This window comes from Panthera leo, chromosome E2, assembly GCF_018350215.1.
Source record: "Panthera leo isolate Ple1 chromosome E2, P.leo_Ple1_pat1.1, whole genome shotgun sequence".
Classification (NCBI taxonomy): Eukaryota; Metazoa; Chordata; class Mammalia; order Carnivora; family Felidae; genus Panthera; species Panthera leo.
In genome coordinates this window covers 48608157-48635789 of record NC_056693.1, presented here as the reverse complement: position 1 = coordinate 48635789, position 27633 = coordinate 48608157, and the positions used below count along the sequence as shown (strand labels likewise).

The 27633-nt window shown below is 45.0% G+C and overlaps 1 protein-coding gene across 3 annotated transcripts; it reads right to left on the bottom strand.

Moving 5' to 3' along the window:
- Positions 1 to 192: 192 nt before the first annotated feature.
- Positions 193 to 27495, bottom strand: AARS1 (alanyl-tRNA synthetase 1). Of its 3 annotated transcripts, XM_042920893.1 has the most exons (22): positions 27301 to 27495; positions 24216 to 24622; positions 20990 to 21154; positions 16649 to 16837; positions 16156 to 16301; positions 13767 to 13958; positions 13077 to 13221; positions 12569 to 12714; positions 11838 to 11946; positions 11533 to 11683; positions 10466 to 10590; positions 9891 to 10035; positions 8933 to 9111; positions 7701 to 7814; positions 6058 to 6264; positions 5347 to 5531; positions 3376 to 3484; positions 2568 to 2681; positions 1821 to 1940; positions 1619 to 1705; positions 1102 to 1215; positions 193 to 713 (listed from the first exon to the last, which is right to left on the bottom strand). In XM_042920893.1, the coding sequence occupies exons 3-22, from the start codon at positions 21131 to 21133 to the stop codon at positions 528 to 530; spliced, it is 2907 nt and encodes a 968-aa protein (XP_042776827.1). In that variant the 5' UTR covers positions 21134 to 21154; positions 24216 to 24622; positions 27301 to 27495; the 3' UTR covers positions 193 to 527. The 3 variants fall into 3 exon arrangements, with proteins under 3 accessions (XP_042776827.1, XP_042776826.1, XP_042776828.1); XM_042920892.1 differs by lacking the exons at positions 24216 to 24622; positions 27301 to 27495 and adding an exon at positions 24102 to 24180; XM_042920894.1 differs by lacking the exons at positions 24216 to 24622; positions 27301 to 27495 and adding an exon at positions 23754 to 24002.
- Between the last annotated feature and the right edge of the window lie 138 nt (positions 27496 to 27633).

Here is a 27633-nt window from a genome sequence, read left to right as displayed (position 1 = left end):
ACCTCCACAAGTGTCTTCAGGTAATCCCAAATTTGGGCCATTCCCAAATTTCAGGGGTCTGGAGCTGGACTTGGTGAGGACCACAACCAGAAGCCAGGTGGAGGCACAGCATTTATTCGATAGATACCCAAGGAGCCACAGGCTGTTACACAGGGGAAGGTGGGGGTTAAGAGATCACATGGCATCATCAAGTATTGCACATGGTCCTTTTATTCTCTGCAGCAAAAATGATTCCTCCCTGTAGACCCACAACCTCAGGCCTACAAAGAACTCTATCTACAGACACGAGCATGACAGTGATAAATAGCAATCCTGGGGTAGTGGTTTTACACAGATGGCGCTGGTGTGTAGGGCTCAGGGAAGAAACCTAACGTGGGCACTGAGTCACGGGCCAGCTCCCAGGTGAGTTCCAGTTAGTGCTGGGTTAGGAGGGCAGATTCACGTGTCCTCGTGGCAGATGGAGAGCTGGCTGGACGGATGCATCGGGTGAGGGAAGGATGCTTCCCAGTGGAAGCTGCCCCTACCACTCAGTTCTTCACATCTCCCAGGCGGAGCTGGGCAAAGGAAGTGGCCAGTTGCAATGCCTCCTGCAGGCAGCCCACATTCTTGCCTGTGGCCTGAGCAGACACATCTTTGCCACCACCTTTGCCATCCATCAGGCCTGACACCTGCTGTACCCACTCACTGGCTTTCAGGCCCCTGTTGGCCGCATTCTGGAAGACAAAAAGGAAAAGTGGGAGTCAGGACAGAGGATGAGACTGAGGGAGACATGGAGAAGGGACAAAAATAAAAAGGATGGGGGAGCCACAGACACCCACTCCCACCTGCTTGGGTGCTGCTACCGATAGAGACCAGCCCGCAGCCAGGGTGAGGCACGCAGAGCGCAAAGCCGGGTATCAGCACAGTTACACACAGCCCCTAGGACAAGGCCTGAGGGTAGCGGTGCTGGAGGAGGTGACAAACAGGTGGCCAGGAGAATGGCCTTTTCTAACTGGTTGGAGCCACACACAAGGGTCTTGGCAAACAACTCTAAGAAGCAAGCTTCCTCAGAAAAGCTACCAATACCACGACAAACAGCACAGGGCTGCAGGGTGTGCTGACCTGGGGGACTTGACACAAGCACGTGATCTTGCCAGCTTCATTATCCACCGTGAAGAGCATGGCAGATGTCTGAGGGGAATGTGTCTTGAAGAGCTTCAAGGCTTCATTCAGGGCCTGTGGGGAAACCGGCTGTCAGGCCGTGGCCTCGGGAAGGGGAGCCACGCTCTCCACAGGGCAGCGACCCTGTGGAGATCAGTTTTCAGAGCACCCCCGACTGCTACCCCCTCTAAGAGCAGGTGCTAGTCCCGGGAGACTCACGGAGAAGGCCCCAAGAACAAGGCCCTGCCCACATCTCTGGCTCTGAGGTTTGCCTTCCATCTCAGGAGCTGTAGCTCCACAGCCACCAGGTCTCTCCATGGCTCAGCCTAACCTCAATCCCAGAGAGCAGGCTGTCAGGCAACCACTCCACTCAGAGCCACAAAGCTCAGACTCCAGCCACCAGAGGGCTGAGGCCCCAAGAAGAGACAAGTAGTGGACAGGCACAGGGCAGCACGTGCAGTCCCAGCCCCTGCGTTGCCTTGGCTGAGGCGCCGTTCTCCATCTCCAAGATGACAAGGGGTTGGTTGGGGTTGCTGTCAATGAGCTGCTTTGTCTTCTCCAACACCTGCAAGGAAGTCCAGAAGAGAGGCCTGAGGTCAAAGGCCCAGACAGCGGTCTGCACAGTCTTTGCTGGGTGAATCCTCCCGGCTCCCTTCAGCCACCAGCACTGTGGGACTCACTCGCTTCTGGACATCAGCTTTGCTAGCCCGGTCCAGGTCATCCATGATCTTCTTCAGGGATTTGAGATTCTCCCGGAATTCGTCCTTCTGCCACTGGGGGATGACTACGGTGGCCAGGGCCTGCAACGAGAACCAGAACACCACTGGGACCTGGACCACTAGGATGTGAGGCCCAAGTCCATCCCACCCTTCTGTCTTTCAACACCAAAGTCTTCCCTGACTACTATCTAGGAAAGTCTTCCCTGACTACTATCTAGGAGGAGAGTGAAAACAAAAAACAAAAAGGTATCCACTGGCCTTAAGACCAGGTCACTTTATGAGCAACTACGGCAGATGTAACAAGTAGGGCAAGAGAGAAAGAGGCAGATAAGGAGGGCTGGGACCCCCTATAAGCGCTGGTCCCTACCAAGCAGTGAATACAGCCTGTAATGGGCTCACAGGAAGCCCCCACCTATTAACAGACATGAGGAGACCTGGAAATAGTGGGTACCCACTCCCCCAACTCCCTCAACACTGCTGCCCACTCATGCTTGGAACAGGCTCTGCCATTGGCAATGGGGGCAGCAAGCAGATGCCAGGGGTCCACAGACCAGGATCCACGGAGTCTCCTTTGCAAGGCTGCCAGATAACAGCAGTCAGTTCAAGGGCCACTGGGAACCAGGATCTGAGAGTTCTTCAGGGAGTGTGTGATTTATCTGGCCTAGCACTTGGCACTGAGCAGGGCCTGAGGAGGGAGGCCGCACCTACCTCACCAAGGTCAGCGATCTCCCTCTGCACATCCTTATTTGGCGCAGTCTGGGCCTTCACTTTGGCCTCCATGACAGAGAGAGATTTCTTCAAGCTCTCCGCCTTCCTGAGGGCCTGCACAGAGACAATCAGAGTTGTAAACTCCCAGTCAGGTAACTTTCAGCTTCACTCTTGTCTGGAAACAACTGTGGCAACTGATGGCAGGCTATGGAACATCACATCCCCAGGACACCAGAAGTTTCTTGTCCTCCAAGGAGCATGTGTTGGCAGCCTTGTACCCCAGAAAAGAGCACCCTCCTCACCGGTCTGACCAGCAGAAAGGCTGCACTAACTCAGGCTCAGGAGATAAACAAGAACTCCTGAGTTAGGAGGCCTTCTCACCCCAATGAAATGATCAATCCTCAAGCTTCAGCACACATCAGGCACCAGCTACAGCCCCACCCCCAGGGCCACTATCCCTGTACACAGTGCATCTCAAACTAGGCACGTACCCTTAGGGAGATGGCAGGAAGTGGCTGGGGGCACTGGAAGCCACGGCAAAATCATGGTTTACCCTTCTAGACACAGATACGCTATGGAGCAAATAGCAGGATTTACATATATTTTTAAAGATCAAACACAACATAGCTAGGAAGTCTCGTGTGGTGGTGGCTTTCTTCTGCCAGATAGGAGTAACCAGAGGACATTTGGGGGGTAGCATTGTACTTCCAAATCTGAATGCAGCAGCTACAAAACCAGCTACCTAATTCACAGACTGGGCTCTTCCTACCTTTTTCGTATAAGCCATGAACCAGCCTGATGTGCTCACCTTCTGGGCTTCCGCACCTGTGACAGCAACAATCCTCCGGATGCCCTTGGCAATAGCTTCTTCACTCACAATCACAAAAGCTCCCGCGTGACTCGAATTCTGCAGGTGCCTGAATGGCAGAACATAAAGTCCGTGGTGACAAGAAAGCCCATGCATCCCGGTCCTTACCACATCTGCCCTTGGTGAGGACCTGAGGTCTTTCAGGTCCCAGGGAACTTCCCTCGAGGGGACAGTGGGAAGAGGCCCTTCAAGTTGACTTTAGGGTATGGCTCAGACAGGAAGCCCAGGAAAGTCTGGGGCTAAGAGCACTCCGACACTGAGCAAAACACCACCTTTCTGAGCTTCAGTTTTCTCATGTATAAAATGGGGATAATCTGGGGCTCCTGGGTGGCTCTGTCGGTTAAACGTCCCAACTTCAGCTCAGGTCATGATCTCACAGTTCGTGAGTTCAAGCCCCACACTGGGCTCTCTGCTGTCCGCACAGAGCCCGCTTCAAGTCCTGTCTTCCTCTCTCTCTGCTCTTCCCCTGCTTGTGCTCTTTCTCTCTCAAAAATAAATAAACATTTTTTTAAAAATACATTAAGTAAAACGGGGGATAATTGTCCCTCAGAGGACTACAATGAAAATCAAAGGAAATCAAACAAAAGTGCTTTGTAATCCCTAACACCCAACACAATGCTACTCTGGCAGGCTCTATATTCATTATTTTTGGTCCTCTTTGGAACATAAACTATATTCTTCTATCCCTGCCACTAGCTGAGAATATTGGAGGATTACCTTTAAAATCTCACCACAACCCTGTAAAAAGGTTTGGGGGTTTTAATTTTTTTTTAATGTTTATTTATTTTTGAAAGAGAGAGAATGCGAGGCAGGGAGGGACAGAGAGGGAGAAACAGAATCTGAAGCAGCTCCAGGCACTGAGCTGTCAGCACAGAGCCCTATGCAGGGCTTGAACTCACAAACTGTGATATCATGACCTGAGCCGAAGCCGGACGCTTAACCGACTGAGCCATCCAGGTGCCACACCCACCCCCCACCCCCACCCCCCCACCCCGCCGTAAATAGGTTTTATTCCCCAATTGCTCAGAGAACTTCAAACTCTGAGTTCATGAACTTTCAGTCATTCTGAGAGAGTGGTATAAAGGCTTTGCACGCAGTTTTCTGTGCTCCAAAGAATGTCTAAGGAGGCATTAAAGCAGAGTGGGACTCATCTGAAAGCCTGATTCAGCTGGGCAGAGGAGGGCCAGGAATGTGGTGCCCCAAATCCCTACCCCTTCCTCCATATGCTCACCTGTTCCCTACCTGCCTGAGGCTAGCAGGAGGCCCGGGAGGGCCTCCATCATGACCTTAAGAATGTTCTTCTCGACAAGATTCCTGTGCAAGCAGGAGCTTCCCAGGCCACCACACCATCCCAAAATGACCCCAAGGGCTACAGCGGACTGCAAGTTGGAACAAACAAGTGCCTCTCCCAAGCCAACCTGAGCTGGGTTGGCTGAGCTGAGCAGAGCCTGACTCAGGGGCCCTGACACAATGGGGTTAACCCCCAGATGCTGCTCAAGCTGGCCAAGGAAGCTAAGTGAAGGCCCAGCGGTGGAGAAGAGCTAGGACCAGCTGGGGAACGTAGTGACCGCTCCATGGCCTTCCTGAATCCTGAATTCATAGGCCGCATTGTCAGGATCAGCCCAGGACACAAGAGCAAGCAACTATAAGTGTTAAGATTATGCTTTTCCCCAGCCTAGGAAGAATATTTCATCACAAACCCAGCAAATGTCAACATCAGACACCAAGGGGTTTGACAGGGGCACAAGACACTAAGGTTCTTGGGAGTGCTGTTTGGCAAGTACATTTCTGAGAACTTCATGCCAACCTTAGAAAAATAAGAGTGGGTCTAGCCTATTACCCACATCCTCCAAGGGTAGCACCAAATTAACCAAAAGTGAGTCCATCCACTGCTCCCCCTGATGTACTCACGTTCCCCCACAGAACTCAACAGAAGTGAGTGAGCCAGCAGGACCAGAGGGGTCATCCAACAGCTCGGACACTGGGACCCCAATGGAGACGACTCGCACAGGGTCAGGATAGGTTTCATCAAACACAGCCCGCAGGCCCTGAATGGCTTTAGCTGCTGCCAGGGGACAATCCTGGGTGTAGACAGGCTGCCATGGAAAGAAGACAGAAAAAAGCTGGGAAAAGATCTTCTCTGGAGGTGCAGCAGGCAGTGGCAGGGAAAGTGTGGCCTTGTGGTCTTGCAGGCAAGATTCTGGGAGTCTAATCCTGGCTCTACCCATCACGTGCCCTGAGCCTGCTGATACAAGGCACTACATGTAAAGTCAAGGGGATCAAAATGGGAATTTCCAATTATTTTGCTCAACTGTGAACCAAATCTTACATGGATGCACTACATATGAAGGAGACAAAACCAGAAGAGCTCTGATTGTCCCAAGGAGGGGGTGGAGCAAAAACCTCCCTCTGCCCCCTCCCCAGGGGCCCTAAGGCTGCTCTGCAGGATACCACTACTGCCCCTACACCCAGTGTGGCTGACAATCACTGCTTCAAACAAATGTGCAGGCTTGGCAGGGTATGTACAATAGAGGAAGGGCATCTGTACTGCTGAGAAGGTTCCACGGAGGGAAAGTGAGGGAAGAAGCAAGGCTCACGACCCAAGAGCTTACACACACCTACCTTGGCTGCCTCAATCATCCCGTTAGCAATCTCTTCAGCCTCCTTGATCTGCTGGGTGGACATGGCTCCTTTGGCAGTGAAGTCAAACCGAAGGCGGTCAGGAGCAACCAGGGAGCCTCTCTGGTCAGCTTCCCCGAGCACAGAGCGCAGGGCGAAGTTCAGAATGTGAGTAGCTGTGTGGTTGCTCATGATGGGCCTCCGTCGGGGCTGTGAAGGGCAGAGGCAGCTGGTGGAGAGGTGTGCTAGTCATACCTGCTCTCTCCTTCCCGACTACTCGAATTTTTAGGTGGATACATGGCTGCCCAGAATAAGAGCTACATTTCCCAGCCTCCCTTGCAGTTAATTGTGGCCATATGAATAAATTCCGGTCAGTGGGTTGTAAGCAGGTATGATGCACACCCTTAAAGGGAAGGAACATGCCCTCCCCTTGCTCTTTCCCACTGTCTAGAACAAGAGTTGGTAAATTATGGCCTGTGGGCCAAATCTAGCCTGTTGTTCATTTTTACAAATAGGCTGGAACACAGCCACTCCCATGTGGTTACATATTGTCTATGGTGCTCTTATGCTACAATATCGTAAGTATATAGTTGTGATTGAGACCATATGGCTCACAAAACCAAAATTACTTACTATCTGGAACCTTACACAAAAAGTTTGCCCACTCCTAGCCTAGAAATGGATCTGATGGCTACCTTCTTGGACTATGAAATCAAGCGCAGCATCCCAGGAATGATGATAGACAAACAAGCAAGGAATAGCTGGGCTCTATGATTTTGTGGGGCGGAGCCTCTATATCAGCTTGGACTTTGAGGTGAGAAACACATTTCTATCTTGTTTTAATCTACTGTTATTTTGGAGCTCTGTCACACAAACAAAACCTATTTCCTAATTAATACAGAATTTCAGGATCCTGAAGAAGTATTTGAGGTTAATCTGGAGAAAGGCAATCCATGAAACAAGTCCGTAAGTCTCAACTAATATCACTGTCATCTGGGGTGCCTGGCTGGCTCAGTCAGAAGAGCATTTGACTTTTGATCTCAGAGTTGGGAGTTCGAGTCCCACGCTGGGTACAGAGGTTACTTAAAATAAATATATAAAATTAAAATAAATAAAATCAGGGGTGCCTGGGTGATTCAACTGAGCATCTGACTCTTGATTTCAGCTCAGATCATGATCCTCAGGTCATGGGATCAAGCTCCACAATGGGCTCTACACCGAGCATGGAGGCCGCTTAAGATTCTCTCTCTCCCCGTCTGTCCATCTCCCCTGCTCACACTGCTCTCTCTCTCTCTGTCTCTAAAATAAGAAATAAATAAAACAAAAATCACTGTCACCTGACTTGGGAACATACACATTTAATAACTTGCTGCTGCACCCGTCATAAAATATACTCCTGCACCCGATTTATAATAATCTACTTACAATTTCACTTAGGAGTAACAATAATGATAGACCAATTTAAAGCCAAAGGAGATGAATACTTTTCATAATGTGTATCAAATCACCATGATGTACACTTTAATATCTTAGAATGTTATATGTCAACTGTACCTCAATAAAGCTGAAATTTAAATTAAAAAAAAAAAAAAAAAGGAACAGGATTACTAATCAGGTCTAGTGCCAACTAGCATAACACAACTCACCTCATCAATAAACAGCCGGACCTGGTCCCCCACTCTCAGGCTGCCGTAGATGGTCCCGATGTGCAGCACATACCCTCCTCGCACCTGAGCATTCTTCACTGTAAACTCTGTTTTCTAAAAGGAGTCCAGGAGACCAGTAAGTAAATAAATCCAAATCTTATATATTTTTATATATAGTACATGCTACACACACATTCTCTAAGACCCTCCTTACTAGTGTGTATATACCATTATACACATGTTGCACCGTTAATACCGCTGTACTTATTGTACATATATACGTGCACTATTATTATACACCAAAAACTAGTAAGGAGAAACCTCATTAAAGTGGAGCCAGGGAGCTAGGATCAGAAGCAGTAATCAATTTCAGAAAGAACTGTCAATTACAGACCCAACTGGGAATCCTCAACAGGAAAGAACCATCAATTACAGGCCCTAACAAGGGAAGATGCACATTGCATCTCCTGCAAGAAATCAACTACCCCTGTAACTCTGCCAGTGAGAAACCATCAACACGCCAAATTCGTGATTTTCTCTCATGGACTTTCCTTTAAACAACCGCTCCCAACTTCTTCCTCCTTCTCGTCTATAAAATATCAGTTCCTCTTCTTTGTTTGTTGGACTTGCCTATGGTTTTGCCACAGCTTGCATGTCCCAAGTTGCCATTCTCTGCTATTCCCCAATAAACTCACTTTTCCTGGTAAAATAATGGTTTTGTTTTTAAGGTTTAACAATACCTATATTTACCATTAAATATACAGACCACTTTATATATGTGCATATATATGCATATATATTCACAGATACATAGACGTTCCCTTTAGGAGCACCTTAGGGAATTTAAAGCCATCATAAGGAACTTCAAGCCCATGAGACTAGGAAACTCGTCCAAGATCACAGAGTCTGCACTGGCAGAGCTAGAGGCCAAGGTTTCTGCAAGATGTCTGCCCTCTTCTTATTCACGAGGAAAGCTGGGAGGACCCAGGATCAACCAAGCAGCCTAACTGCAGGGATCCTGCTAAGAGGGGACCTAATGGCAATGAAGTCAGTGGTACGAGAGGCAGCTGCCTCAGCTTCAGAGACACTGACAACGGACTGCAACTCAAAGACTGGTCATGTCTGCTCCGCAATGCCAGGATTATGAGGAGCCAGAAAAGCAACACTGCGTCCAGGCCCAGCCCTCTGTTGGATTCCCCTTCCTGGCTGACAAGGAAGAACTGTTTGCTCACGTCTTCGCCGCTGTCTTCAACCTTCACCAGGTAGCCTTCATCATAGATCTGCCCTCCTTGCTCAGCATAGAAACAGGTCTTGTCCAGCACCACTCCACACTCCTGGCCCGTGGACACTTCTTCCACGAACATCTTATCCCTGCGCAGAGCCATCACTGTAGCCACTGCACTCTCAAATGCTGCACAGAAAGGGGAAAACAGGGTCAATGACTTCATTCACATGCTCTTAGCTGGCTTTTGCTCGATTCTATTTCTCAAGCTCTCCTTAGGTCCTAAGTGTCTAATTTTATTTTACAAGCAAGCCCATTAGACTCCACCAAAGGGCTTCACACTAGGGAATGTAACACCCAGTAGGGTGACCCACTGTCACAGGGAATAGGTAACTGGGACTGAGGAGTTCCCAGGTAAAACTTTGATAGTTCTGGTCACTCTAACTCTGAGCTACTGAGCAGAAACCTAGCAAGTCTGGTAAGTATTTAGGAGTAGTAATAAATCCCGTATTCCCAAGGTCAATTCACAAAAAATGTATTCATTTTGTGGGCTTGCCTAGATACATTTAGGTATCTCTGCTGGAGCAAAAAAGAGGAACTATGTATTACCTGTTTATTTCTTTTGATTTCGTAACTTTAAAATGCCACTGTCCTGATGCAAAATTCAACAGCCACTAAAGGCTGTATCAGTGGCCATTTCCTGGTTTTCTGCAGGGTGTTACAATTAGAGGAAACTGGGTACAGGGGACAAGGACTGTCCCTGTAAATGTTTCCACAACTCCCTATGAATCTATAATTATTCCAAAATAAAGAGAAAATTAATCGCCAACGGACTCTAGTATAAAATCACAGAGCAGGGCTACACAGCATGACAGGAGAGGCCACAATAGATATCCTCGGTTCCTAATCTGGATGGAGACCCCTCTCAAAAGCTACCCGAGGTAAGCACAGTAAGCAGAGTAACATACCATAGCTCCCACTGGAATCCGAATGGTAATTATACTTCGGGGAATCATCTGTTGCTTCCAGACCCTTCTCCCTGAGCTCTTCAATAGCATAAATGTCCAGCATAATGAGATCTTCCGCACCAGCTCCCTTGCCCTGTGATTTCAGCTACCAGTATGAGAAAGAAACAGAAGTTGCCTTAATGTGGAAAAAAAGAATTCTGAAGGACTCAAAAATCGCTAAACTATGCTCAATATAAAGCTCCAGAACAGAGTTTTTCAATCTTGGCACTACCGACACTTGGAGCCAGGGAATTCTGTGCTCTGGGGGGCTGTCCACTGTACGATGTTGAGCGGCATCCCTGATCTCTACCCACCTGACACTGGTACCATCCCACCCTCGGTTGCAAAAACCAAAAACTGTCTTCATACATCACTACCAAATATCCCCCTGGGCTGGAGAGCCCCTACTTGACACGCAGTGGTCTTGGGAAAAACAGACTTTCAAAGACTTTAATGGAAGGAACTCTTGTTTGCTTTGCAGCCAAGTCCTGCCTTGTTTCGTGCTGGGTTTTCTGCTCACTCCCCAAGTTCTTTACCTGGGCCAGTTTCCTCTCCTCTTCAAATCCATCCATATCTACCACCAGGCCCTTCTCTTCAGCAATCAGTCCAGTGAGATCCACTGGAAAGCCATAGGTGTCATAGAGAAGCCATGCAGTGTCCCCTGCACAACACAAAAGAATTGTGTAAGAATGATGCAGACAGAGGCACCTGGGTAGCTCAGTTGATTCAGCGTCCAACTCTTCATTTTGGCTCAGGTCATGATCTCGAGCTTTGTGAGTTTGAGCCCGGAGTCATGCTCTGTGCTAACAGCGTGGAGCCAGCTTGGGATTCTCTGTCTCCCCCTCTCTCTAACCCCTCCCCTGTGGATGAGTGCACACGCGTGTGCTCTCTAAAATAACTAAACATAAAAAAAATTAAAAGAAAAATGACATAGCCTCTTCCTTTTCATCCCAAGCCCTTCCCAAAGGATGCTGGCAGTGACAGAAGAATTGGAGACAAGGCAAGTTAGTATTGGTTCTGTGCACTTGTCAGAAAATCCATCAAATCTTTCAGAATTGACCTGGAGGAACCACAAGAGGTCTCCTAGTAAAAGTTCTGTTTCTTAATCTGAACATAAGTGTATTCTGTTTGTGGAAATTCATCAGGCTTTCCCCTTGTCCATTACACTGAAATAAAAAGTTAAAAAAATAAAAGTTTTTTTGAATTAATTTTCCAGTCTAGTAAAACACAAAGCAAGTTGCAAAACAGTATATACCATATGTTCCCATTTTTGCTGGAAAACACACACCCCCCTACATACGTTTGTATGCAAACAGATAAAAGGTCTGAATAGTTATACAACTCTTAAGAATCGTTACCTCTGAAAAATGAGTTTAGGAAAAAGAATCCTCATTTTTTACTTCTGTGTTCTTTAAATACTTTGCCACAATAACATAATACTTTTATAATTTTACTGTAAACACCATTTTATACCAAAAGCAGCGTTATCAAGCTATCCACAGCCCTTGGAGACACAGACTCCGCTGTCATTTGTGAAAAAGGGCTTGCCTCTTCTGGAAAGATGAACCAGGCTGGATGAAAAAAGGAACAAACTGGTCCTTACCAGGAATGGTTTTACAGTCTCCCAGGCTCTGAATTTTCCTGTCCAAGATACGACGCCCTCTGCTAAGAGTCTTGAGAAATTGCACTTCCTCTTCATTAATGATGTCCTTCACCATATCTGGGTCCTTCTTTAGCTCAGGAAATGCATCTCCCTGGCAAAGAGGAAACAGAGATGTGGGCACAACAAAGACAGAGACCATTCTATGACCCCCCTAAAAACTCTCATTAGCAGTATATGATTTCTCACCCCATCCCTCTAAGCTGTGTGCATTAGGAAAAAAGAGGTAAGCAGGGAGATATACCTACCAAGGACTGGACAACAACATCTACTAATGTGGCAAAGAAACCCCTGCAGGCGTTGAGTTTCTCGTGGGAATATCGAACAGCCCGGCGGAGAATTCGTCTCAACACATACCTGTAAGAGGCAGAAGACCATCTCCTCTAGACAACCTTCCCAGCTAAGCATTTTGTAATGGAGCTTTTGGAATTCTATCCAAAGCAACATGACCAGCTTTTTGTCTTTCTTTTCCAGAGACTTTGTTTTATTCTAAGACTGCTTCTTTTATGTGCCAAGGTCATTAACACAGTCCAGCAGAAAACTCAGGAATATACCCACAAATATGCATTAAGGGTGACCTGGGGTAACCCCAGTTTGTTTTTCTACCACATTCTGCTGACCCAGAAATGGAGGCAGGTACAACCCAGATGGCTGATGCCCACAACTCCAAGTCCTCCCTGTCAATAATAAAGCTGTCCAGGGCCAATCAATACCTACCCCATCCCACCCTGCCAATATCCTATCAGACAGCCTGAAATACAATCTTGACCACATCTTGTACTTAGCACCAAAGATTTAATATAGTGGCAACTCTGTAATGTTGAGCCGGAGCTCTCTTAATCCATAAAAAACATAAAGGGACCCCTCCGACTACCGAAATGACAAAGAAAACAATAATAAGGTACGGCTTTCAGTTTCACAGGAAGTCATCAAACTCACAGTGGCAGTCCTAACCCTGTCACATATGTAATTCACTCACCCCCGCCCTGTGTTGTCAGGTCGACCACCATCCGCCAGTGCCACGGTGATGGTCCGGGCGTGGTCAGCCAGGACCCGATAGGCCATATCGATCCCATCGGCATCATCAGCACCAACCTTCCCAGTGTATGGCCGGGCACCTGTGCCCTACAGGTAAAAACCAGGAGGCAGCTCATTAGGAAGCAGAGCTTCTGGCACTGCCTTGCGCCAGAAGGTTCTGAGAAGACTGAGTGGGCATTAAGAAAAAGGCTGGCCCTCTTGCCAGACTTTATAACACCAAGAAAGGTGACAGCAGGAGTAAAGAGCCTCCAGCCAGGCCCCTGCACTCAACAAACTACACCACCTGGTGCTTAGAGCCTCAGGTGATTAATGATTAAGTTGGCAGGTGGTCACAGGGACCCTTAGCTGGCAAAGCACATGATTATTTTATCTCTGAGAGTACTGCTAACTGTCCAGCCTAACAGCCCAGCCTCCAGGGAAGTTTGCAATGTTTGCGATAGGACCAGTACCTTCTGAATGGCCTCAAAGTAAGGAACAAAAAGGTCAGTGTCATAGTTGGACATCTTATTTTGCAGCACAGACACCAGTCGCTCCAGGCCCATCCCCGTGTCAATGCTTTTCTTGGGAAGAGGTTTCAAAATGCCATCGGTTTCCCTGCATGATCCAGAGAAAAAGGAAGTTGAAACAAGCACTCTGGGGTGCCACCCCTTCCTGCTGGCTAAAACTCATTTACAGAAAGCACAGATTGCAGGCTGTGACTATTTGCCACTTTCCTCTGCCTGGTTTGGTGGGAGGAGGGGAGTAGAGGGAAAAAGGGAAGAAGTAATCAGGGATCTATTACAGAGTAAGGTGAGCTTCCAGGAAATGAGCTTTAACACAGCAGTGCAAATTACCACAAAAATGACATTACAAGAATAGTCAGTCCTTAAGCAGGTACTATGTGGAATAAAACTAGTTTATAAAAGATTAGATCTCTGCTCTGTCTCAGAGATCAGAAGGAAAACCTGAAAAATAAAATCTAAGTAAATAAATAAAGTCATCAGGCTCTCCTGATGCCTTTAGTGCCTGCTTTAGCTCCACTCCACTGTCCCCAAAGATGAGGATGAGAAGACAGCCTTGTGCTCCAAGTTCCTCTTTCTCTATTTGGCTTGAGGAAAGGCGTTGCTATTAGCAGATACAGTCCAGGACCCCAAGGCCACCTGTTATACTGGATGAACACAAGGTTCCAAATCTCCAGCACATTGGGGTCATCTTGGTTGACGAGGTGTGCAGCATCCCGACCACCAATCCGGTCATAGTGGATCTCACTGCACGGACCACAGGGGCCTGTGTCACCCATCTCCCAGAAGTTATCCTTCATGTTGCCAGGCAGGATTTTGGAGTCATCCAGCCTGCGCAGAGTGGTGAAGACAAACACAGTTACAACCAATGACAATGATTCTGCCCAGACTTGCACTCACCATCAAAAGACCTTATGCGTTTCTATTAAAAAAAAAAAAAAAAAAAAAAAAAAGGCGCACTCTTTGGCAATTACTAAGGCTGAGCCTGAAGATGCAGAACATGACTCTTCTCAAGAGTGACTACAATAGAATACAAAATACACATAGGCTGCCATCATAACTACATAAAAATAAGCAGAGGTATGGATAAAGCATAGAAAGGAACACATAAAAATGAAAACATCCATGCTGAATATGATCAGAATTTAAGCAAATCTTTTCTTTGCAAATGTTCCTTTGTTTTAAAAACTGAAATGACTTTCCTGTATGACAGTTATTATAAGCATTAAAACACCGGGGCGCCTGGGTGGCTCAGTCAGTTAAGCGTCCGACTTCGGCTCAGGTCATGATCTCATGGTTTGTGGGTTTGAGACCCATATCGGGTTCTGTGCTGACAGCTCAGAGCCTGGAGTCTGCTTCGGATTCTGTGTCTCCCTCTCTCTCTCTGCCCCTTCCCTGGCCGTGCTCTGTCTCTCTCTCAAAAATAAATAATAAACATTAAAAAATTAAAAAAAAAAAAAAACATTAAAACCCTGCTGAGAAAACAAAACAAAAAACCCTGCTGAGTATTTCAAGCCATTTCTCTAGGCCCCAACGTAGTCAAGTCTTTCACCCTAAGATGATACCGAAAAGAATTTAATAAGATCAAAATATTTCTAAAATATTGGACTCTGCTGAGAGCCGCTAGACAACAGTGCACTCAAAAGAGATTGTGCTTGCAGGGGTGCCTGGATGGCTCAGTTCGTTAAGCGTCCGACTCTTGATCTCAGCTCAAGTCATGATCTCAGGGTCGTGAGTTCAAGCCCTGCACTGGTCTCTGCACTGGGCATGAAGCCTCCTTAAAAAAAAAAAAAAAAAAGACTGTGCTTGCTTGACAGAGTCTGGACATACACAAGCCAAGCAAAACAGGACTCCAAAGTCAAGAGTAGTATGTAAGGTTCCCATGCATTACTGCCCAAAATGTCCCAAGTACACTTAGAACATAGCGTCTAACCAAGTAGGGATTTCAGACCAAGTACCAGGGGAAGCTGGGTTGGAATAACATACGTGGAGTAAAAGTAATTAGTTAATAAATGACAGAATGAATGAAACAGAGAAGTGGCACTAGTTAAGCATGGTAAAAACCTATGCCTCTTTTTTAAGACTTAAAGTAAAAGAATAAAAAAAATGAGACAAAGACATAGGCATGCCAGCTATCTACAGGAGGTATGTCACCCCATTTTCAGATTCCTCTTGATGTTGCACCTCATAAGTCCTATTAAGTTCAAAGCGCAGAATACATACTGCTCATCTGTCACATCAACTTTCATGCTCCGTGATTTTTCTTTAGAATTATATTACGTTAAAGGGGAAAAAAAATAAAATAAAACAACCCAGGCACCTGGGTGGCTCAATCAGTTAAGTGTCTGACTTCAGCTCAGGTCATGATCTCACAGGTCATGAGTTCGAGCCCCACATAAGGCTCCAAGCTGATGGTTCAGAGCCTGCTTGGGATTCTTTCTCTCTCCCTCCCTCTCTCTGCCCCTTCTGTGCTCTCTCAAAATCAATAAATAAACTTAAAATAAACAAACTTCCTTTGTCCTCAATCTGTTTGAGTCCATTCCATTTCCATAAGAAATAACATGTTTCATATGAAGAAAACCAGTGTGTTGAAAAACACACACACATATACACAGGGTGACAGAAATACAAACAAATGCCTGGAAGACTATATACACGGGGCATCAAACTATTAACACTGATTAATCTTAAGGATCTTCTATTTCCTATTTTTCACATTTCTATGTACTGTAGTGTGAATTTATACAACATATGCACTATATGCACAATTTCTAAAAATATATAAAAAGCAGAACAATGAGAGACTTATATATACAGGCTTTGAACACTGGAATGATCAAGTAAATCTAGTAAGAAGCGATGAATGCACCAAAGAAGAATTGCTCCCAGTCACTCCCCACTCCCCCTCAAACTGCACAGCCCAAAACTGGAAAAGGCAATGCACTCCAAGACCTAAGACCCGTCTCTGGCACTGAGTCAGGAATCACTTTATTCCTCCACACCCTCAACATGTGAGATGCGTTCCTACCCCAAGTTTTGCCAGATCTGTTTGCACTCCAGGTCTGGTTCTAAGCCGGCAGCTTCATCCCCACCAAAGTAAGTAACGTAAAGTCTTTCAACTGGAATGCCAAACTCTTGGGTGAGAAGCTCCAGAGCCATCTTACATGCCAATTCCTACAAAATAACAAAAAGAAGTATGTGTCGTGTGGCCAAACCAAAACCCATTTAGTATGAGTAGGAAAAGTCCAGATCCTTAGGAACACAAATATGAAACTATAATACCTTCACTGTAAACACAGCCAAATTCTGGATCAATTTATAGGAGACACCCAAATGTAAATTGAAATCAAATGATAGGCACTGCTTCCAGGAAGTCTTAGTATTAATAAATGCCCTTCACTCCTGAATCTCCTGGATAATGATACTGCATATCTTAAAACAAGCAAAATTAGAACCAATTTCCTTCAATGGAAATGACCATTTCACTCAAAACCCCAAACTGATCTCCTTTTTGAGCTTACCTTAAAATAATCTCCAAAAGACCAGGAGCCCAACATCTCAAAGAAGGTGTGATGATAGACATCCTTGCCCACATCATCGAGATCATTGTGTTTGCCCCCAGCCCGGATGCATTTCTGGGTATTGGCAGCTCTGCTCAGCTTTGCCATCGGGTGAGATGGGTCAATAGTGTTCAGAAAGATGGGTTTGAACTAAAAAAAAAAAGGGGAACGTTTCAACCTTTAAGGAGCTGCAGCTCTATCAGGCTGGCAGGAAGAAACCACACATGAACTGTTCAGTTTGTAATTTAATTAGCCTGGAATAGGGAAAATTCTGAGGCAGGTGGCCTGACAGGGCTGCGATAGAGGCAGCTGATCTTGAAGCAGCTTGTCCCTGTCCTAGTTCTCTAACGGTCTCAACCACTGCCAGTAACACCACCTGCACAAGGAAAAGGCCTCCTGGATGTGTGATAACAGCCAGAGGCTGATGTAGGGAAACCTGTGCTTCCTCACAAGTCTCTGGTGGTCAGGACTTACATCTTTCTGGAAGAACTTATTCTAAAACTGATGTGCTGGGGGTGCTGGGCTGGCTTAGTTGGTAGAGTGAGCGACTCTTCATCTTCCCTGTTCAAGCACCACATTGGGCATACAGCTTACTTTAAAAAAAAAAAGTCAGCAAGCCTGTGTGGCTCAGTTGGTTGAGCATCCGACTCTTGATTTCAGCTCAGGTCACAATCCCAGGGTCATGGGGTGGGACTGAGCCCTGCATCAGGCTGCACACTAAGCGTGGAGCCTGCTTAAGATTCTCTCTCTCTCCCTCTGCCCCTCTCCTTCTCTCTCTCTAAAATAACATTGAATAAAAAGAAAAAAGAAGAAAAATAAAAGAGTACAAAGTGATGTGCTGGCTCAATAGTAAAGGTGATAAGGGAGAAAAAAATGGAGACCTATTAAGGGAGTAAAATCAGCACATTTAATGAATGACTGGATGTTTAGACAGAAGATATTATTTGCCCTGAATATTTATCAAGTTATAATTTGATGTATCATTGTTATGTGACTTAGTTTTATTTTCCCACTAGACCTGTCCAATTTGGTAACCACTGGTCACTTGTTACTTGTAAACTTAAATTAATTAAAATGAAATAATTAGAAACTAATTAGAATTTTTAAAAACAAAAAATTTCTGTTCTTCGGTCACACTAACTCAATAATCATGCATGGGGGCGCCTGGTTGGCTCAGTCAGAGGAACATGCAACTCCTGATCTTACGGTTGTTAAGTTCGAGTTCCACGCTGGGTGTAGAGATTACTTTTAAAAATAAATTAATTAATTAAAAATCTAAACAAATAATCATGCATGGCTAGGGGCTACCATATTGGGCAGCCCAAATATAGAACATTACTATCACTGCAGAAAATTCCATTAGACAGTTCTGAACTAGACCATGAACTCCTTTTTTTTTTTTATGTTTATTTATTTTTGAGAGACAGAGCATGAGTGGGGGAAGGGCAGAGAGAGAGGGAGACACAGAATCCGAAGCAGGCTCCAGGCTCTGAGCTGTCAGCGCAGGGCCCAACACAGGGCTTAAATTCATCATCTGTGAGATTGTGCCCTGAGCTGAAGTCAGACACTTAGAGTGAGCCACCCAGGTGCTCCCAGACCATGAACTTCTTAAAAACAATAACTATTATTACTTATCTTTGTATATCCAGCACCTAGTCTAGTACCTGAAAAAGGGCAGATGTATAATAAATACTGTTTCAAAATATTATAAAGAAAAAAAAGAAGCAAAACAACCATTAAGATATCTCTGATTAAGGGGCGCCTGGGTGGCTCAGTCGGTTAAGCGTCCGACTTCGGCTCAGGTCATGATCTCGCGGTCCATGAGTTCGAGCCCCGCGTCAGGCTCTGTGCTGACAGCTCAGAGCCTGGAGCCTGCTGTGTCTTCCTCTCCCTCTGTCTCTCCCCCACTTGCGCTCTCTCTCTTTCTCTTAAAAAAGTCAATAAACATTAAAAAAAAAAAAAAAAAGATATCTCTGATTAAGAGACAGTACAGCACAAAAATTAAGCAAATGACTACCTAGGCTCAAATCCACACTCCAGCGCATACCAGCTATGTCAGCTTGGGCTATTTACTTGAGCTGTGAGTGCTTCAGTACAGAGTGAGGATCAAATTAGTCAACATACATAAAAGACATAGATCAGTGCCTGGCATATAGTAAGTGCTACATAGAGGGGAATAATCACTGTTATTCACAGAACATTTAGAAACACTGAACTCTCATGGTTCTTCTCCCAAGTATAGTCAGCACATGTGGGAGAAGACAAAACCCATGCCTAGGAATGCCTGAGTAGAAAAGAACCTCTCCAGTGTTCCAGAAAACCAATCACCTTGCAAGTCCACATAAAATCAGTGCCCCCATCCCAAGTGTATACAAAAGATTTACACATATAATTGAAAACCTGTATAATTTCATAGTTAACGTTATACAAGATGGAAAATGTTCCCATTGCCTCTAACTTTCCATGCCAGGAAAGAGACCAGAAAGAAAAGAAAATGTCAACTTATCCTTTACCCAGAGTGAGACACATTCTAAGGGCCAGTGGGTACACTGTGTTAAGCAGGGCTCCAAAAGAACCACCAAAGGAAAACCGTGAGAGCACTATCTAACCTGAATCCACTTCCATAATCAGCCTGGTAAACAGTTTTCAACATCACAATAAAGCTTTCAAATGATCTTTTACATTTTATAGTTCAATTGCCCCAAACATAAATCCTACTAATAGTTTCTTCAGCAGTGGATCTAAACTGGCATCAGTGGCAGCAGCTTCAAGAAAGAGTTTTTAAAAAATCAGTAAAGCTGCATGGTTCAGAATGGGAATGAATGCAAAGCTTTGAAAGAATCGTGAAGAACTCATTAAAAAAAAAAAAAACAAACAAGGATAATGGAGGATTGAAGGAGAATGACAATAGCTGAGTTAAAAAGTCTCTTCAGAGCTCAGCAAGATTAACCTAGCCAATGACTAATAAAACCCAGCTTTTTCCTTAGCAGAAAATAAAAGCAAGACTTTACAGACTAGGGGCGCCTGGCTGGCTCAGTCCATAAAGCATGTGATTCTTGATCTCAGGGTCAGGAGGTCAAGTCCCATGTTGGGCATTGAGCTTACTTAAAAATATAAATAAAGTGAGGGCGTCTCAGTGGCTCAGTCAGTTGAGCCTTCAACTCTTGATTTTGGCTCAGGTCATAGTCTCACAGTCATGAGATTGAGCCTAGAGTTAGGCTCCATGCTAGGCATGGAGCCTGCTTAAGATTCTCTCTCTCCCTCTCCCTCTGCCCCTCCCCTTGCAAGCATGTGCTCTCTCATTGTAAAAAAATAAAATAAATAGGGGTGCCTGGATGGCTCAGTCTATTAAGGGTCCAACTCTTGGTTTGGGTTAAGCTCATGATCTCACGGTATGCAAGTTCAAGCCGCACATTGGGCTCTATGCTCACGGCACGGAGCCCGCATGGGTTTCTCTCTCTCCCTCCCTTTCTCTCTCTCTCTCTCTCTCTCTCTCTGCCCCTCTCCCTCTGGCTCTCTGTCTCTCTCAAAAATAAACAAACATTTTTTTTTCAATGTATGAAATTTATTGTCAAACTGGTTTCTATACAACACCCAGTGCTCATCCCAAAAGGTGCCCTCCTCAATACCCATCACCCACCCTCCCCTCCCTCCCACCCCCCATCAACCCCCAGTTTGTTCTCAGTTTTTAAGAGTCTCTTAAGCTTTGGCTCTCTCCCACTCTAACCTCTTTTTTTTTTTTTTTTTTTTTTAATTTTAACAAACACTTAAAAAATAAATAAAAAATAGGGGCGCCTGGGTGGCTCAGTCTGTTAAGCATCCAACTTCGGCTCAGGTCATAATCTCGCGGTTCATGGGTTCAAGTCCCACTTCAGGCTCTGTGCTGACAGCTCACAGCCTGCAGCTTGTTTCAGATTCTGTCTCTCCCTCTCTCTCTGCCCCTCCCTCACTTGCGCTCTTTCTGTCTCTTGAAAATAAATAAATATTGGGGCGCCTGGGTGGCTCAGTCGGTTAAGCGTCTGACTTCGGCTCAGGTCATGATCTCACGGTCCGTGGGTTCGAGCCCCGCGTTGGGCTATGTGCTGACGGCTCAGAGCCTGGAGCCTGTTTCAGATTCTGTGTCTCCCTCTCTCTCTGACCCTCCCCCGTTCATGCTCTGTCTCTCTCTGTCTCAAAAATAAATAAACATTAAAAAAAATTAAATTAAATTAAAAAAAAGAAAATAAATAAATGTTAATAAAAATAAAAATAAAAAATAAAAGTAAATAAATAAACTGTTATGAAAAAGCAAAAAACCCTTACCTGGTTCATGCCCGCATTGGCAAAGAGCAAAGTGGGATCGTCCAATGGGATGGTGGCAGATGAGTGAACATAAGTGTGCTCGTTTCTCTTAAAGAAATCTATAAATCGCTGCCGTATTTCACTTGCTGTTAGAGTTGAGTCCATCTTGAAACTAACCCTATGGAACTAACCAAAGAAAAAATAAAGGAAAATTAGGAGAAATGAAACTAAGAGACAAGCAGACATTACACAAGATTCCTGGCTTCTCAGGCCAAGTCAAAGCAGGACACCGGTAAGCTGCTTGATCCTACCGGTAAGCTGTTTGATCCTAAAACCTCTATGTTGTAACATCCAAGGCTAAAATCATCATCGAAACAAAATTTGCTGCAGCAGCAGGCAACAGGCCCACGTGTTCTTCCTTTCTGTCCCAACCTCAAAAGGTTCAATATACCAACACATCAAGTAGAGCATGAGTGCTTTCTTCACGTATTCATTTACACCAAACGTCTGCCATGGCCTAGGCCAGGAATTAGGAAATCAGAATAAAAACGTCATGGTTTATGGTCCAGCAGAGCAGCTCACTGGGGTTGGGGGAATGCTCAAGAGACCTGGGTTCCAGTCCTAGCTTCAAGTCCTTAAGGGAGTTACTTTACCTCACCAACAAAAAAAGGGGTCCATATGAGATGAACTCTAAGGATCCTTCCAGCTCTGTTCATCTACATGCCTAGAATCATGCAAAATCCTATTATCCCTAAAGCCAGGGTCTCTGGGTTTGGTCTGACCATCTTGGGGAGGCTGGTGGCAACACAGTGGACCTGGGGATGGGCCTGGCTACACCTGGGACCGCCTGCAAGTAGGACTATACTTACCCCCACCTAGCCTAAGCACCCCCAGCACAACCGGTAGATTGCGACCTTCCCACCTATTAGATTCCTAGGGAGTGAGGAAGGTGCAGCCACACTGAGGAAGTGGAGCTCACAGCCAGTGGAAAAAGAAAGGGAATCAGAAGAGAAACTGGGAAATAAAACAACTTTACAATTTCAAAACCTTTCACATCTATTATGATTTTTCTGAGAGGCAGGTTAGGGAAAAGTGACAGCCCTTAGTGGAGGGTACCAATCACTGGCATAGTGCTGTAGGGCCATGCAGCACTGGGCATCTGGAAAAAAATGGGAACCATCTCACTGACATTAGCTAACTCTCTAGGATTCAAGACCCAACTCTAACCTTAAATAAGTCACTTTATCACAACTCGTTTCCTTTTTTGTGAAAAAAGTAGGATCTACTCTGCCTACTCCACCCAGGTATCGTGACACTCAAAAGCCATCCTATATTTGGGAAGCAATTTGTACACTGGAAAGCGCTATAGGAATATGGATGCTATTACCTTAAGTCACTTAGTACAAAGGCCTTTCTTCCTTCGTATAAGGATGATAAAAAATAAAGACATACAAGGTGAACAAGAGACTGTGACTCAGATTTATGCTTAAACACAATTTCAACTGATTTAGTCACAATTCAATCAACTCATTACTCAAACAAAAGCCCTTTGGGCAAAAAGATGGTGAAACACTGGCTGAAAGAGGCAAAGAGCTGAATAAAACGCCCATAGATAAGGATTTTTATGTCCATGCTGAGAGTCAAGGCTAGGGTTTTTAGAAACTCTGTCACACCATATTCTTCCTTCTCCCTCCTCATCATGGCTCTCACTAAATCGTAATGGTGGCAAACATGAACGTAGAGTGCCAATTCTGACTGAGCAACAGCACAGTTTCAGAATGTTCATTGCTCCTTCTCTAAATGGGCTACCTGAGGTAAATAAACTGAAGTACAAAGGACACATAAATTTTCCATTTTGCTCACTCATTCAACCTACATAAATGCACACTGTGCTGGGAATCGAGAAGAATGACTCTCTGCCCTCAACAGGGAGACAGTCACATACAGAAATAACTGCAAAATGATGTAAGGATCCAATATATTGACAATAAGCTCTATGGAGGCTGAGACTACTAAAAAACAAACAAACAAACAAAAAAACTGTGTCACCATCACAAATTTATTTATTCAGTATAAATATACTAGAAGGCTGTATGAGATACAGAGGTAGCAAAAAGGATGGTCCTCAGATTCCACTTCCAAACAGGGCTGTGAAGGTCTTGAGTACCTTAAATCACACTGGCCCTTGGTTGAGGCTCCAGCCACAGGACCTTTCAATGTGCTCTTTATGCCTACCCTACTCCTCTTTCCATTTTCCTACTTGTTTCCTCATTTTTGACATTATCAATTGCAGAGACTTATTTAAGAAAGGCTTCTCCTTGACCAGATTCTCCTTATTTTATTCTGGTAGCTCCATGTGTCTTCCCTTCATAACTTCCACACGCATTGGACTGCTTGTTTCATGTCCATGTCCCCAACAGGCTGGAAGTTTCACCTCTGTGAGAATCATGACTGATTTCTGCTCACCAAAGGGGTATATCCTCAACATCTAGTACAATGGTTGCTAAATAAGTACTTCAGGATTAGGTATAATCCTTTAGCAGCAAACTGTTAGTGAACTTAAAGCACACCGGGAAATACAGACTCCGACAAAGTAATAGCTGAATATGATGGGGCATAGAAAGTGCTTCCAGGTGAACCTGAACCAGGATCAGCTACTTAGCTAATTTTAAGAAATTAGGAAATGACTCACAAGAGGCGTTCCAACCATCCAGACCACCCTCACTACCACCCCCAAATCCTCGCCCGCCCCTAGGGGATTAAAACCGGGGGACATAAAAAAAACCGCAGCTTTGGGCGGGTAGTCAATGGCAACCGTGATCCTCCCAAGGTCCTGGTCCTCGGCAAGGCCACCCGAGGCCACTCCACCCTCGGCGCTCCAGGGGTCTACAAGAGGCCTTTCTCCCGCTGCGCTGTAGCCAGGCGGCTGCCCGCACCGACTCCAGCTCAGGCTCCGGTTCCAGAGGCCTCGCGAGGCCTGGCCCAGAGACCCGCTAGGGCAACTGAGCTCTCAGGCCTCAGGACCCAGCCGCTCTCGCGGCGCCTCAGAACTGTCCGGGGTCCGTCTGCTTCCCTCAAAGGTCGTCGCCCCTAACTCCTCCCTCAGAGCCCACCACCCAGAGCTCGCGGTTACCTGTTCCTGCAGACGAGCAGCTGCACCCGCCCGGAGCCACGCCGGACCGCAACCCGCACGGCCCTGCCCAATCAGAGCGCGCCCATGGAGAGTGCCCCGCCATGGCTTACCTACCCGGGACACTTATTGGTCAGTCATCATGCCAATCAACCCGAGCACGAATCAGCTTATTAGTCGGGTTCCAGGAAGGCGGCTCTAAATCGGCTGATGCAATGGCGGGGAAAGAAGGGACTGGAGTACGTCACGTGACTGGTTTCTGGAGGCCGACATTTTCGTTTGCAAAGTTCTCATAGTTGACTTGGTTAATAAGGGTAACGGGCGACATGTTTGGTAGAGGTCACAGCTTTTGCTGTACAGTTCTGTTGTGTTCATTTTAGTCGCAGGATGGTTTTCAGACTTAAAAGATTCTGATTTGTTGTGCTCATGGTTACACTTGTCTTTGTCAGACCTTCTTGGATTTGGTGTGAAAGATTCAGTACTTGAAGAGGGACGATTGAGTTGGTATCTGGTCCTCAATTTGCCTTTGAAAAATAATAGTAAATATTTATATGTGAAGCATTGTATTTTACACAGATTGTTCCACTTGATTTTTCAACTACATATGAGGCAGGTCAACTGGCATCCGTCTTTACAGATGAGGTAACTGCCTTGCCCAAGTTTGCTCAGAAGAGTAACTTACAGAACTATGATCCAAACCCACATGTGTTTAACTCTTTCTTTCTTTCTTTTCTTTTCTTCTTTTTTTTAAATAAGCTCTATGCCCAGTGTGGGGCCTGAACTCAGCTCCCCTGAGATCAAGAGTCATGCTCTACCCACTGAGCCAGCTACGTGCTCCTAAAGCCCATACTCTTAAACCACTACACTATTACCTCCATCAACTCATATATCCAAACACATGAATATAAATAAAGTTGTGCTGCTGATCTGGTCTTAACTGGGTTAAAGATATTGCAGAAATATTTTACTTTTATATGTAAAAGAGCATTCTATACAAAAAGAAGGTCAAGCTCAAAAGCCAGTGTAAAAAAAAAAAAAAATCACTTGAATTAACTTCCCAGTTCACAGTGATTCATTAATCATCATCCTACTTATTTACATTTGTTGAGCGTTTAGGATGCAACCGGCACTGATCTAAACTTTTGATCTGATCTTCACAACAACCTTACAAGGAGTTACTAATATTACCTGCTTTTAACACCTGAAGACACCGAGACACTCAAAGATTAAGACAGCTGGGGCGCCTGGGTGGCTCAGTCGGTTGAGCGTCCGACTTCGGCTCAGGTCATGATCTCACACTCTGTGAGTTCGAGCCCCGCGTCGGGCGCTGTGCTGATGGCTCAGAGCCTGGAGCCTGCTTTGGATTCTGTGTCTCCCTCTCTCTCTGCCCCTCCCCTGCTCATGCTCTGTCTCTCTCTGCCTCTCAAAAATGAATAAACGTTAAAAAAAAAAGAAAAGAAAAACTTAAAAAAAAAAGATTAAGACAGATAAGGGCAATTTTTTTCTGATGCAAATTGGCTCTGATGCAAAATAGCATATTTAGCCTAAACAATCTGAGAAATAGGTCAGACTGTGTGCCACCACAATTAAAATGGAAAGCCAAAATTGTACACATTATACTTTAAAAATAAAAGTAATATTGGTTGTAGTCTCAATAACTTCACTATGTTGCCAGAGTTGTCACTATTAAGATAGTGTTAGGATGTCCTTGGAACCACAGTAGAGGGGATGGCCATCTTGCCAGCGCAACCCAACGAAAAGCCCCTAGTAGCGTCCCAGAACGAACTGGAGGTCAACCAATCACCGAGCGACAGCACGACCTGACGCGAAAAAGGCCCACCCGGACCTAAACCCGGAACCGCTGCAGCTTAAAAACCCCACCCCACCACACTTGGGGGCGACTTCCCTGACTCCTCTCTCTCTCTCTCCCTGAGTCATGGAACCTTGCCGGAGACCTTAGTTCCCAAATAAAGCCTTTGACTGCTAAAATTTTTAGCCTCTGACTCCTATCTTTACCCTGCCTTAACCTGACCCCAACAGATAGCACCTTCACTAGTGAAAGAATTAAAAACATATATACTTTTTAAGTTTATATTTATATATATATAGTATATATATAAGTATATATTATCTATTTTGAGATAGAGCAACAGTGAGAGGGGGAGGGACAGAGAGAGGGAAAATCCCAAGCAGGCTCCAAGCTAACAGCACAAGGCTTGAACTCACAAACTATGAGATCTTGAGATCTTGACCTGCGCTGAAACCAAGAGTTGGAAGCTTAACCAGGTGGCCCAGAGACATTTTTTTTAAAATTTATTTTCATTCACCCAACAACTGGGTCAATACACATGAAGAGAAATCATTGAGGCCCAAAAGTCAGATTGTTCTGAACATTCTACTTGAATTATTCAGCTAATTATCCAGTTCTCTATGATATTTTCCTCTTTTAATGTCAACTATGTACTAGAAGGAAAGCTATCTCAATACAACATCCAAATTGTGTATTTTAAGAAACGTTTATTCTGGGCTAACCAAATAGGCCTGCAGGTAAGAATAAGTACTACACACATCTGCAGTAGAACACTGGTTGACCCTCTTGGGACATGACAAAGCTAACAGAGCTCAAGAGAGTACAACTAAAATACTTCATTTTGGAAATATATAGTCCTAGATTCTAATTCTCCCATAGCACCTAAAATATTTTTATCATTGGGGTGCCTGGGTAGCTCAGTTGGTTGAGCTTCCGACTTCGGCTCAGGTCATGATCTCACGGTTTGTGGGTTTGAGCCCCACATCGGGCTCTGTGCTGACAGCTGGGAGCCTGGAGCCTGCTTTGGATTCTGTGTCTCCCTCTCTCTCTCTCTCCCCCTCCCCCAGTTGTGCTCTCTCTCTATCTCTCAAAAATAAATAAAATGTAATATATATTAATATATATTTATATTTTTATATATTTATTTAATATATATTTATTTATATATATTATATAGTTATTTATATTATATATTTATTTTTATATATTATATAAATTTATATATTTATATAATATATATAATTTATATAATATATATTTATATTATTTATATATAATATATACTAACATATATATAATCTATAAAACGGACTTAGATTTTTCATTTATTTACTATCAGGACAAATGGGAATGACTGAATAGTTTTCAAAGTGTAAGTTGTTAAGGAATCACCTGGTATCTTAAAATGCAGATCCTGATTTCGTAGGTCTAGGAGTGAGGCCCGAGATTCTGAATACTAAAGGGCTCCCATAGATGCTGATATCTACACTGCTGCAGGGAGATCACACTTGCAGTGGCAAGGACATAAACGAGAGAATGAGCTTCTTCACCTATTCAGAGATAAAGATTTAAAAGTTTGATCTATGTGGGGGATGGGCATTCCTCATCTATTCATTCACCAAATGAAGGTCTGTTATGCATTAGTCCCTGAAGGTCAACATTAAAGAAAGCAGACACTGCCCTGCGCTCATGGAGTTTCCAGCCTAGCGAAGGAAGGAGCTGGAT